This window comes from Astatotilapia calliptera, chromosome 17 (assembly GCF_964374335.1).
Source record: "Astatotilapia calliptera chromosome 17, fAstCal68.1, whole genome shotgun sequence".
Taxonomy (NCBI): domain Eukaryota; kingdom Metazoa; phylum Chordata; class Actinopteri; order Cichliformes; family Cichlidae; genus Astatotilapia; species Astatotilapia calliptera.
Genome location: NC_137438.1, coordinates 31,203,691 through 31,218,032, shown reverse-complemented (window position 1 = coordinate 31,218,032; position 14,342 = coordinate 31,203,691). Strand labels below are relative to the sequence as shown.

Genomic DNA, 14,342 nt, shown 5'->3' with positions numbered 1-14,342 from the left:
TATATTATACTTTCCTGTTAACAACACCTGTTTATTTATGAACTTGAGGGTGTGTGTTTTGGTGGGATACTTTTACAGTGTAACCAGCTGACCCACATCACGCCTCACTGCTCTGAACCAACCACAGCAAATTGTGTGTGTGTGCGTGTGATACTTACCCCACTGTGCGAGGGGCACTCTGCGGTGCTGAGGTGACTGGTTGAAGAACCTGAGGTGGGCAAGTCTGCTTTCTCCCGTGGACTCATGGGACCTGTAGGCGTAGACTCTGTGGTGTGTTGTGCTATGAGATTTGAAGTTCTATGTCGCAACACAAATGTTGGGCCCTCGGCCCCACTCTTCTCTCCTCCGTCCAGCTTGAAGTGCTGGACTGGCCTCCAACGAAGACTGAGGTGAACTCAGCGGGCAGCGGACAGACTCGCAGATGTTGATGAAATCTGGTTGGTGAGATGGGTGACCAACCAGGAATCCACTGAGAAGGCGGGCAGGACTGCCACTTGACTTGAAGGAGACTACATTTTTTGAGGAAGACAAAGAAACAAACAGGAAAAACCAAAGTTATTTGTTTATTCTCAAATTTAAATACATAGTTATAACATGTGATCAAAACAAATCTACTTCACAACTGTTAAAATGTCCAGGATCTTTCAAAAGAAACAATTTTTTTCTAAGTGGGGTTTCATTTATTCAAACATAAAATACATTTTGGTGTATTAGAAGGCCAGAAATAACAGCAAAATATATGAACTTGTGCTACAAAGAGTACCACAGATTCTTTGGCAAACTAAATCTGGACCAATGATTATGTGACAAACTCCAAAGGACCATTTTAAGCAGAAAAAACCCTGAAACCACAAGTTTATAACATTAACCTAATACAATCATTCACAATAACAGTCTCCAAGTAACTGAAAAACAGAATGCAATAAGAAACAAAACATATATTATAAAATAAATACATGATCCTGCACACACCCGTAACAGCCAGTGCATTAGTGAGGCTTCGTGTTTGGTTTTTGGCTTGGCCGCCCAGACTAAAAATAAATTCAGTGGCAGCATGGCCTGAAAAGGTCACACGTTTGTGTTCTCCTGACACACAAAGTGTCCTGCAGAAATATCACCACAGCCAAACAGCTACCATTGATTACTGCATTCTCTGTCACTTCAAAAAAAGTTGCTCATGGCATCGAGGCCTTAAACTACTGCACCTACAAACACTCAAAGCCAGCTAGGCGCTGCCAAATTGCTGTCATGTTGAGTTGCTTAGTGACAAGAAGTGTCAAGGACAGAGACAAGTGTTTCACACACACAGGAAAAAGACACGGAGGTTCAGAACTTACAATCAATTTCCTTTATCGTTCACAAAATACGTCACTATTTCTCAGAACAGTTCTTCGTTGGATTTTACAGGCAAATATATCACATTGTTTAAGTTAGATAAACAGTGTGGGCAGCATGGTTGAACAATTCAATCGCAATGCAAAGAGACATTCATAATGTAGCTAATGAACAAAATTCATAAGGTAGCCTCACAATATCAACAGCAGTACAGCATGCTCATATTTGTATGTTTATACTGTCTGCAGCATGTTTTTAAACATTCACTGAAGCTTTAATGCTCTGTACATAATGAGAAATACACCTACACACACATATCGGCATACTGTTTATTCACTGTGCCTCTCCAGCACACACACATTTGCTCCCGAGAGGCCAAGTTGATGTGAGTACGCCCTCGAGCATTGGACCACTTCATTTAAACCATCTCTCTGTGCTACCAAACAAGCATTAGGGGATTCTGTACACTCAAGGGTAAAAGAGGAACACAAAGCATGTGCGTACAAACACGAACCACTTAACGTACCATTTGTATTAGGGTGATGCAAGTATGTATGTAAAGCAATTGTTACATACTCCCATAAGTGTGGCGGCGAAGGGTAAAAAGAAAGTAAACAAGAAAGGAAAAAACTATCCAAAGCTAAGAACAAAGAAAATCCTTAGAGCCGCAGGAAAAATGCTGAGCGTCAAACCCTGTGACATTGACCAGCACGCTCTATTATACGCAGAGAAGATGATGGCGACTATTTGAGCTGAACTGAGATGACTGGCCAGTGGGCAAGTTCCCAAATCGAAGCACTTCTACATCTAAAGACTGTCCAATCAATCTCTCCCCCTTTCCTTTCAGCTTCTCCCCAATCGACCATTTACGAAAATTACACTCTTTCCCACTCTAGTTGCGCTGTTATTTTCCGTCATGATGAAAAGTTAGATTTCATGGAGGGTCCCTATTAACTAGAAAAAAAGGGGAATAAAGTATTCTTGAAGGGTATTTTGGCAGCTATAATAGTGGATTCCCAGGACAATAGTCTTGTGGTCTGATTGCTACACAGGCGCAAACAGCTCTCCAGATGATTCAAGTCGCAGACAAGTTTTGTTCTGTGTGGTTGTGACAAAAACAACAATATTATGAGAATAACCACAAAGTTATACATGTAAATAACACCAAAAAATAGATGTGAAAAAGCATTACAGTGTAACAAAATAGAAAATAGGAAGGAAAGGTCTTTAGCCTTATGCTGATCAAATACAATAATTATGAGGAAGTTTTGGTGCGTTTGTTTTTTGAGACTGGGATGTTTACATGATTGTAAGTCAAATATATTGTGATTTATGCTCAGAAAGTCTTTAATCTTTCCCCTGGTTAGTCAAATAACTTAAACAACTAGTAAATTACCCCTGACAAACACCACACATGCTATTAAAACAACTCGAAGTAAACATTATAAAACATGTGTCACGATATATGTCAGGTCAGAAACAAGCTGACTGGCTATATTGCACAAACTAATGTGAATTAAAATCACCGAGAATGATAAATATGAACTTGACCTTGACCACAGTTTGGGTGAAGTCCCACATTCCCATTAGGTGATCATTGTGTCCAAGTTCCACTGAAATCGGACAAATACTCTGGGAGGAGTAGAGATTCTTATGACCTGTGGACAGACAGACGATGGACGTCTGGCCACGGCATGAGCTCATCGGTCCTTCAGCCAGATGAGCTAATAGAAACAAAACTGAGATGTGCAAACCCACTCCAGAAACTAACTGAAACTGAACTGGAAAAAAAAAAAAAAAAAAAAAAAAAAAAAAATCATAAAATGAAATAAAAACCAATAAGAAAAATAAGAGGAAGGAGGAAGAAGAAGAAGAAACAACAGAAAGCTTCAACTCTGTAAAGCAAAACAATAAATTTGCAGGTTTGAGAACAGACTCACTAAAAAGCTTTACAAAGTTGAGTCTTTTCACTTGTCTGTGTCCAGCTGCCTGGGAAGTCAAAGTCAAAACACAATGATTGGCACTACTTAAAGGGAAAGACACAAGCGCCACAGTTCTGACCCCATACTGAGATAAAAAGGCACGCTATCAGGGAACATGAGATAAAAAGAGAGAAAAAAAATTATCATTTTTAGACACCAAACCAAATGGGGCTTCCCAGGGTCTGAGCCAAAGCCCAAAGAGGTTTCATTTCTGAGAGACCAGCTGACACACAATGTCTGTCGACAGGATGTGAAATGACTCACCATCAAGATGCTTCATGCTGGGTAAATCTATGATCACAATTTTCTTGGCTCATAAAAGGCTTGTGAATGTCATGTACACGCTTATTGTTCCCTATTAACGTCCTGCTGTGACGTCCAATAATTTTCCACACTCATCACCTATGAAACAAACCAATAACACAGACAACTTTACCATCTGCTCTGTTCTTCTGCTAATTATAGCCACTCACTAAATGCCATCTACCTGACCCTGAGTGGTACTCTGGGAGAGACAGAGGGCTGGACAAAAAGGAGCCAGGTGGACGACCCGCTGGAACTAACTGGAATTAACTGACGCTCCCACTCAAAATCTCTCCTGGAGAGCCCCTGAGTAATGCTTCCCTTTACTGAAAATAAACTCCTCTAGTGCTTTTCAACTATGTCCTAAAAAGAATTGAAAAAAAAATACAACAGCGCAAGCAATCCAGAATGCATGCTGTCAGCAATATTTTAAAATAGAAAGCAATCCATATTTTGAAATATTGGGTGCACCTCCTTTCATGTGCATGAGCTTAACCTTTATTGAAATTTTCTGGGGGACTGTTTAGTTTTCATTTTAGGAAGTTGCACAGTATTTTGCACCATATATGGAAAGAAAAACAAACAAACAAAAAAACCCCACCTCACTAAACCTTAATATCAGTTTAAAAAAAAAAAATCACTAAAAATGTATTGATATCACAACAACCTTGAGGTCACATTATTACACATTACTTTAATGATGGACACTATTGAGCTTTTAACATTGATGCTATTGATCCGACTCAAAGGTCAATATCCACAGTACAATGAGTGCATGTATCCACTTCATGCAGGCTGTGATAGCATGCTATGAGCACGCATGTTTAAAGATTACATTACTGATGTCACTCAGCTCCGGTCTTCAGTTTGAAAGAATGAAAACAAGTTTAAAAGTGCTTACCAGCCTTGAAAATGAAAGAAAACAAGTTGCGGTGAAAGGACGAGGTGCACATATTTTTGTTAAAACCACTACATCGAAGATGGAAAAAAAAAAAAAAAAAAAAACCTCCACAGCTCTGACTTACTGCTTAAGAGTGTTTATTTTTAGTATATCATCACCGAGCACATCTTATCTGCACCGCCTCCCGCTGCATGTTCTGTCTGATGTACTAAATCCAAAGGCACCAATTTAAAATCACTTTACAAAACAGCAGACAGAAGGCTGGTTGGTTTGCTTTTATCCAGAAGTAAAGTGTTCAGATTGTCACACAGAGTTCACTGTGCCCTCCAAATCAGTATCTCTTGCTTCACATTGTGCAGTTTTCCAAGTCATTGCATTCGCTCACTAAACCCTCAAAATCAAAGGCACATGGACGACAAACACATATTTACTCTTCTCCATCTTATAGATAATATTTTAGAACAATAGCTGGATATTTTTGGCAATAAATATAAAGACTGATAAGATGTGTGTGTCAGGGGTATGAAGCCACAAGCAGTAGTCCGTCAGGAGTATAGAAGAGGCTTCAAAAACCCAAGAAATCAATCCAGGACACTAACAGCAAACTCGGATAAAAGTGGGGAAAGAAAGCCACCGAGGAAAGAAAGACAATAAGAACAACTGAAGGCTGAGCGGAAACATCAATGCGGATTGATTTGCTCTCGATTTCTTTATTCCTCCTGAAGGAAAACTAGGAGTGGTGAACATCTGGCAGCTGCAGAAAGTGGAAGTATAGCGGGGGGAAAAAGCCAAAAAGCAGAATTACCCATTTCTGCTTCTTAAAACGTGCACTGACAACGATTTTAGGTCGACAGGACGATCGCTCATGATGGCTGTGACCATTTTTGCTCTAAATCACAGCTGCCACAATTATCATATGTAAAAATAAAGCTGGAAAATATTATAAAAATAATATCTCATCATGATAAATAGATACAAAACAGATCAAATGGCTCATGCTTAAAATTTCTGTTTTTTACTCCTATTTGGAGCTGTGCTGTTAAATTTCATTTAAACACATGAATCCAAATAGTTCTACTGAGGTTATATTAACCATGTCTTATATTTCCATCACGGAAAGATAGTTTCACAATAATGACCATTATCATTTTATTGCCAAGCAATATGTACAAATGACCTGTAATAGAGGACATAGGTGTGGTGGGTGCCTTAATGTCTCTCCAGATAGCCGAGGGGAAAAAAATGTGAGGACCTTCATTATAGGTGAAAGCAGTGGACAGAAGCAGGTGAAAACCTCACTTCTGCAAAATAAAGCAGACAGAGAGAATAGAGAGATGCAAGAAATAAATGTGAGTGAAGGGCAGAAAGTATGACTCATTAAACTCATCCTTTGCAGCATCATCTGCTTGGCAGACAGGCAACTATGCCTGTGGACTGCATCAGTGTGTGGGTGTTTGTGTAATGACACACAGTTGTAGGTCATAGACTAGTGCAAATTAAACAGAGTTTGCTTTACTTTGATTTAGTGAAAAGCAAATGTAGGACAAAGGTCAGCATAGTACAAGTAGTGTTGCTCTTCCTGCTGCAGAAATAAAACAAAAAACAAAACTGTGTTCAAACATAGAGACGGATAACCGTTTCAAATTCCAGAGAGAGACCAGGAAAAGATGTCTTTTTTCCTGCTCCCCCTTTGGTGCAAAAATGTTCTCTTGTATTGACTGATTATGAGTTTATATATTATTATTGGTTCTGTTATTATTAAAATAATTTACAGATTCAACATTTGTGTGTCTGCGGTACTCTTGTGTTACTGGTACTTAGTAGTGCTTTACCTTGCAAATTTTGAGGGAGATAATACATATTCACTTAAGATGCTGTAAAAAATAAAAAAATAAAAATAAATAAAAATAAATGTAACCAACTAAAATCTAAAAATCATGATAAACCAATATCTAACCACTGCCTGGGTTGGGTGTCAGTGGGTAACATACTGTAGGACGGAGGATAATAGCAGCAAAAGGTAAGCAGTCTAAAGGTTTTTCTACCAGTTGACATGACTGAAGAGCTCTAATGCATGACGCATCCTCCATTGGCCTCCTTCACTTTGGCTACGTTCACACTGCAGGTCTTAATGCTCAATTCTGATTTTTTGATCAAATCTGATTTTTTTTGTCTGCTTGTTCACACTACAAATAAAATGTAACAGCAAACACGCTCTAGTGTGAACCCTCAAAGCGGCCTGTATGCACAAAAAAAGACGTCACACACACAACGCGCTCTGTTTAGACCCAGACCAAACAATGTTTGACTGACGGCCCTTAATATAAAGACTTGTTTCGGACTTTACGTTTCCCAATTTTGCTTTAAGTTATAAAGTTATTTTGTTATTTACATATGGCCTAATAATTATCCTTATTGCTTTTTTAGAGAGGAGCAGTGCTTCAAAGAATAGTTGCAGATTTCTGTCAGAATCTGCAGATTATACAGTACAAATAAAATGTTCACGTTTCTCCAATGCTGTCTTCCCAAAAGTTTCACTAACATCTACGCTGGATGGCCAGGAAGCGTTCGCGATGCATTCTCAGGCGCTTCTCCGGCGCTGATAATTGGCGTCTGTCTTGTGTCAGTGATGTAAAAGACGGATTTAATGCGACATGACCATTCAAACAGCAGTCGCTTTCTAAAACATCATACGAAAGTGACCCAGATCGGATTTGAAAATATCGGATTTGTGCCAGTCACACTGTCAGACCATGATCGGATTGGGTCGCATAGGGTCAAAAAAGTCAGATTTGATGCGCTTTCGCCTGCAGTGTGAACGTAGCCTTTGTCACCGTGGTACAGCAGCTGTTGTGAATCTTTTATTGCACCTACTGTAACATAAGGTGTTTTCATCAAATCGATTAATATTATTTTACTTGTGTGTGTCTCTTGTGTGTGACTCACAGTGAAACTGAGAGGAAAAGGAGGAACCAGCTTGACTGGGAGGGACAGCAATACAATGGCTTGCAAAAACTAGAGCAAATAATTGTGGTAAATATATATATATTTTTTAACTTGGCAATCTTTAAGTCAAGCCTATGTCGAACATATTTTTGCACTGTTTTTCCTATTTACTATTCTTTTTCCTTCTAAGTTGAGATGGGATAATGTCTGAAGTCTGATTCTCAGAGTGTTCTGTAAAAGAAGACACTCAAACCTAGTTTAATGGTGTTGTATTGCAACCGGAAAACTTTAATAACTGCGTCCCTGCTTTATCTCTACAGGTACTGACTGTTAAGTTGTTAATGTTGTCAGAAGGAAGTACATGTTAAAGGAACAAAAGTCAAGCTGCTCGAGTCACTTTTTAGTCACCTTCTGGACTGCTACTTAATCAACATAACGCATTTTTTAACCAAAGCAATAACACACATTTAGCATGACACAGGCCCAAAGCAGGGATCATCGAAGTAAAATAATCTACCCAATGTTGCTTAATATCCAGCCTGGGCATGACAATCAATTTTTTCATGACCAAACAGGTTGCACAAGTTTGTCTGTCTTATGTCAAGCAGAACAGGTTTACACAGATCTGAATTTTCTCCCTTCTTGTAAATATACACATAATATAGAAGTTTTAACACAAAATAAAGGTGAAACAAATAAGTCCACTTATTGAGCATCTAAACTTGCTAAGTCTATATCAAAGTACATTAGCAGACTTTCTTAATGTAAAAATAGCCAATGAACAGAAAGTAGGTCGCAGTATGTTTACATAAGGACTGTTATTTAATACCGCCATTTAGATCTTCTATGTCAGCTTTTTTTTTTATAAACAAAAAACAAAAAACCAACTGATTTAAATGGAGATTAAAACAGACACTGGCCTCTGATATGTGTAAGCTCTTTTTAAATTGACATAAATTTAAGAGCCACAAACTTGTTGCATAAGATAAAAACTGCGCAACAACACACTTTGTTCAGTGACATTTCAACAACGTCATAAACTTTACTACAGACCTGCTGTCATGTTTTGTCAGATTTTGGCTATCTCCTTTCACTATGCATATATTAGTACCAGTCAAAACAAACAAAAACAAAAAAATCTTTGCCTCGGAAAGGCAGGGAATTGTGAGATAACAGTGAATGCAGTTAGGTTTATGTGGGAGTATTTTAATTAGTGCAGGAATTTTCCATTGTTGGTGAAGACTCTTGTCTCATTAAACTGTCAATATCTTAAGCCCCTGACCTTGTTTATGCAGACACTGAGAAAAATGGTTTTGACGTCAATACCTTACATCTATTTTTTGCTTTCTGTGCACCTTTGGTTCTGTTCCTACAAAGCAATTATTCGTGTGCATTTATCAGCTATGTTTGAGAAAGTTAAACTTAGGTAAGGTCCTACGCAGTTTTACGCTGTCCTCAAAACTGCATTTACCTAATTGTGCTTTATAACATGTGCATGTTCCTACACGCATCGAACAAGCCACTCTTTGTATGTGTAGCTGCCTCGTAGTGATTTAAACCTGATGTTTAGAGACCACATGGCTGCCTTTACTGTTCTCGGGGACTATATGGCTCCCCTGAGACATCCTTTAAATTTAACAAACCTATACACACCCTCCTACACTCTTTATCCACACACCTAAAGTTAAGAGATTGGATAGAGTGAATAAGTGTTTGCTTTTACCTACTTGCAGCTTCACACGGGTGGGGTCAGCTTCTGGAGTAAATTAGCACACGTCAGACTACTTGACAGCCAGTTTAGCATGTTTTTCTACATCAAACACAATCCCAGTTTTAGAGCTTTTGTTCTAAAACAGTTGCTGAGCGTGTCTCTACTGGTGACCTGATAAGTCCTGATGAAACAGTGACTTTCTGATGCTGGAGTCTTATGATGGAAAGCTAAACAAAGGCAACCAGTGTGATGTAATCTACACACACACACACACACACACACACACACACACTTTTGTTCTCAGCTTTGCAGCACACACACAGTACAGTTCCCCCCCATGCTTGACAGACATGGTTGTAGGTGAATATGCCGCGCCACAGTTTTTGCTCAAATAGTGACCTCCCCCCAAAAAGATATTATATATTAAAGATATTGTAAAATGACATTTACTGAGGACAGCATGTACAAAAACATTTTCACTAACCAATAATGCATTGACCTGATTACCAAAGGAGAACCCTGTGGTCAGACCAGTAAACACAGAGTTGTGCTATAAACTGGTGGGTCCAGGCACCAGACACCATGCTGGTTTTATTGTAATACTCTTAATATCCTTCAAATGATGCAGTCTAAAGGGGAAATCTTCTCTATAGCTGAAGAGCTCATCACCTGTGATTTGTGTGGAAGTAATTCAATACGCTGAAAGGGTTTGGAGCACGTGCTCCAGATGGAGAAAATAACATGAAACAGCCACATGGTTCTGCCTGTTACTTTGAGTCGCAGACTGGTGATGAAGCTAAAATATCGAACATGATACAGAAAAATCACTTAACAAACTGTCCTTGAAATTACATAAACATCTCAAGGCCCGAAGTAAACAATACTGAGACCACATCCTGAGCAAATTACTAGTGGAGGGAAAATATTAGAAGATGAAGCTTTTAGTCTCTAACTGGAACCAAAGAAAAAAGCCCATAACCCATCAACCACGTGACCACATCAAGGTCACTGTGCTGCTGGCTCTGCTGGAGAAACAGCACAACCAAATGTTTTCAGACACTAGGTGGTAATCTAAAAGTAGGTCAAATGAACAGAAATGAGACCTGAAAATGAAAGAGGGAACCTAAAGCCACTAAACACAAACTTGTTATTCTGTGTCATGTGGAGCAGACTGGATAAAACACAAGTTTACTTTTTGTTTTCTAAGGATTACAGTAAGATATTTTAATGGGGAGTCAAGCAATAAAGTTGACTGATTAGCTCAGGTTATGTTTTTTTGTAATTAAAAATCTTTTTCAGATTCTGCAACACGTGTTCTTTACACAAGTCATGTGCATGAAGATAACTAAAGGTTTTAAAAATAATAGTTAAACAGTTAAAATTACCACTGCTGATTTCTTTCAGACCACTTGCCATGTTATCCAATGAAATGTCAGAAAAACTTGTTTTTTGGGGGGTTTTGTGACTCACAGACAATACCACAAATACAGATATGAGAGACTAGAAGGAGTACACTTTTAGCACTGCTAATCAACTGATTCTTTGCCAATTTACTTTCTGTTGATCTACTAATCAATTAATTGTTTTGGTTATACACAATTGAACTTTACGACTGAAATTAGTTTTACTGCAAATCTAGTGACTCATCTGCTAGTCTTCAAAGTACAAACTCACACACATGCAGACACATTTTAACATAGTTTACACTGTTTAGAGTACAAGCTGGGAGTATTGTGTGTCTCTCCAGGCCTATTTAGGCAACAGCATTTGAACAAACCATTTTAAACAAAGGCCTGAGTTTTTTTGTTTTGTTTGGCACACAACAACACAAACAGAGACAAACACACACACACACACACCCCTGTTGTGCATGAAAAAGAAAAAAAGGACTAAAGAGAAGGGAAATATAAGAGAAAGAGAGAGCAGCTACTCTGTGTTATGATCAATCAACTTAGCAATGACAGATCTCTACTATTCTTAGAAGCTATGTTTAGCTGCTCTCCTGCCTGGCACGCTGTCAAAGGCTGACTTCATTATACATTAAGTTCTCCAGAGAGTTGAACTTCCTGGAGAAATATGACGTATTGCTCAATAACCATGTCTAGCTGGTGTGGTACAAACATAACCTACGCAACAGATTCAGTTTTTCTATAACAACAAATCAATATCCTCCAACAAGAAATTACTACAAAAACTTATGGCGTGGTCCTGTGAGAACCCTGCACAACTTGACTTTTCTACAGGGCATGGACTTTATGTAAAACCCAATGCATGCATCTGCTTTGCATCCTTGTGTGGATTTTCAAATAGAAGACACATACAGGTACTTGAGAATTGAAGTAGGTAGTGTGGGTGTATGTAATTCTGTTTACAGGCAACGGTTTTAAGGTTCTTTCTGGTGCTGTTAAGGTCAACAAAAGCTAAACTTGAACTTGGAAATAATGACAGAGCAAAGTAAGGGCAGGGCCCTACTGGAAAGACAAGAATAAAAGAAATTCAAACATAAAGAAATGCATAAAATATCCAATTTAAAAAAAAAAGATGCTCCATGAAATATCCATAAGCTAATCTCAATTTAGGGCAGAGCTGGAAGTGTTTCTGTGCATATAAAGTTTGGATTCAGGACAAATGTGTTATAAGCTACCCCAGCCAATAAAAAATGTATGAGATGACTTCATGTTTTGTGGCAAACCGAACTGTTAAAATACTGAAATGGGATGGGCATTCATATAATATTCAGCTAAAAGGAAATATTAGGTAGCATAACAATCCAAAGAGTACATACACAAGGGTGGGAAATTAGTGAAAGAACACAACTAAGTGCCCTCATAGGGTGTTCAGCGGAAAAAAAAAAAAAAAGTGTCTTTGTGCTATTTCTACAAGTTTCCAGACAACTTCTAAAGGGATGTCCAGAAGATATTCTTCTATAGAGTGTGTTGTACAAGATGCAAAGTCCAAGATCTCCCACAGGTTTTATTGAGATTGAGATCTCCTGACTTACAGTTTGCTAATCAGGGTCAGCACCAGGACTGATGGATTGAGTGGGCAACAAACTTTAACACGGGGTACTGGTATGCTCAATTTTTTTTTGGAAGTTTTAAGTGAGATCATTCTTTAAAAACAATCTCACAAGCTGATGATGGGCTTTTTTAGTTCCAAAGAGGTATACATAAGGCATCATGGGCCAATGTGCTCCAAAATCAGCATTTACCTCATCTCTGATTGGTGCAAATGCTCTTAACTAATATTAACCCAATAATTAACACAGGCTTGGTTGTTACTACAATAACTTGTAGGCATTCAAGACTATTATTATCAAATATCATAATTTACTTACAGTTGTAAATGTACAGAAAATTTAGCTGAGGAAGTACAGTGACCATTTTGAACCGGCCTTCAGTGTTGTCTCCTGGTGATGAGTGTCATAATGTAACAATCATATTTCCATAAAGTTAAGTATTTTTTAATGAATGTTAGCAGATAAGATGAATCAACTATTCCTCACACATGAAAGAAATGACTATAGCTTTCTGAAAAAAAAAAAAGTTACAGGTCACACTGACTTACACAAAATCACCTCTTTTAGGATTGTTAACAGGAGCTCAGCTTACACCTTTTTTTAAAAAAAATAAAAAAAAAATAGGAACACAATTTGTTTATGAAATAACATGAATGTTTTGAGCTAAAGAATCAGAAAAAAAAATATGATGCCATTTCCAGGCAGTTTATCAGATTTAACAAGTCATCAATGACTAACAAAGGAAGAAGGTGGAAAGCACAGTATGCATTTAAGATGAACAAAACTGACTCTACAAAAGACTGTCAAGTGATTAAATGAATCAGCCTAAACAGCAGCTTCCCGCTTCTTTTATTTTAGATGACAAGCTTCGAATACACTGAAGAGCCACTCAGAGTAAACTCACAGTACCCGGAGTCAACACAACACGGGAGCAAGCAAGACAAAGAAACCTAAAACTCTAGCTGCACTACGTTTTTGTTGACAGCGACAATTCGTTTACTTTTACTACAAGACATACACCAAGGGGCGTTTTTATTTGTATAACATTACGTTGACGAAAAAATATTTCTTACGTTTGACACGAGCTGTAATAAGAAGCAGACTGCTGCTCAGCGACAGGCAGCGATGATGGTTTGTTTACACCGAGCTAGCGGGCTGGCTAGTCCGCTAACAAGAGCTGACACCTCCGAAAGAACCCAGATAACTCTTTAAGAAAGCTTCTTTTTCTTTTGACAGCCTCCCAGAGCCACCTATCTACCTCCAAATATGCCAAATATGCTCTCACAAGAATAAAAATGACTTGGAAAAAGAAAGCAAAGCTGTGCTTTCTAGCTGGCTAGCAGACTATGCCGTTATTTTGACAGCCCAGAATTAGCTGAATAGCAAAGCTGCTAGCTGGCAGGTTACATTCAGGGTGGCGCTAACGTTACGCCAGGAAAGTCCGACAAGAAATAAAACAGCTCTAAACAAGACAGAACAACAACAATAAGAATTAACAGAAACAAATGAGAATTGTAGTACTCACCTGCTCCGGATGACCTGGTCTGTCCGTAGTCTGGCTATAGATACTACAGCTGAGGGAGAGTTGTGGTGGGTACTCTGCTCTGCTCTCTCCACTATAAGCAGCTTCTCACAGTCTCTGGACTAGACTGGACCCAGAAACGACAGGAGGCAGGCATTCACTGAGTGACGCCGCTCGCATGAGCTTGCATGAGCCAATCACATCGCACTTTATGAAAACTCACCAATCAGAGACTATCAGGAACAGAAAGGTACATTCCATAAACGAAGAAGCGTTTTTGTAGTTTTTATTCATAGGCCGAGTTTATAATCGTAAATGATCAAGAATTAAATCACATTATAACCATATTCCGCACTTGAGACGAATATATGTTATAGTTAGATTTATATAATGTGAGCTAGGTATCTGTGCACTACAGTGTTCTTCAATGCCCTAAACCAGCAGTTCATCTTTGCCAAAACTTGTTTGGCAAGCAGCTGCTATGTGGAAATTGAGCAATCACCTGCCAAACCACATTAGCTAAACAATCCAGTGTTCGTGTATTTGGTCTGCAACTAATCATTAATTAAAATATTGATTAAGCTATCAAGTATTTTTGAGACATCATTTTGTTTATTTTATGA

At 38.4% G+C, this 14,342-nt stretch overlaps 1 protein-coding gene across 1 annotated transcript in view; it reads right to left on the bottom strand.

Annotated features, from left to right (window-relative positions):
- adipor2 (adiponectin receptor 2) overlaps positions 1-13,881 on the bottom strand; it is a 28,258-nt gene extending 14,377 nt beyond the window's left edge. Inside the window, exons 1-2 of the mRNA XM_026147387.2 lie at positions 13,723-13,881; positions 159-509 (exon numbers count right to left, since the gene is read on the bottom strand). Of these exons, the coding sequence (XP_026003172.1) occupies positions 159-245 (87 nt within the window). The 5' untranslated portion in view covers positions 246-509; positions 13,723-13,881. The remainder of the gene's footprint in view (positions 1-158; positions 510-13,722) is intronic.
- Positions 13,882-14,342: the final 461 nt, after the last annotated feature.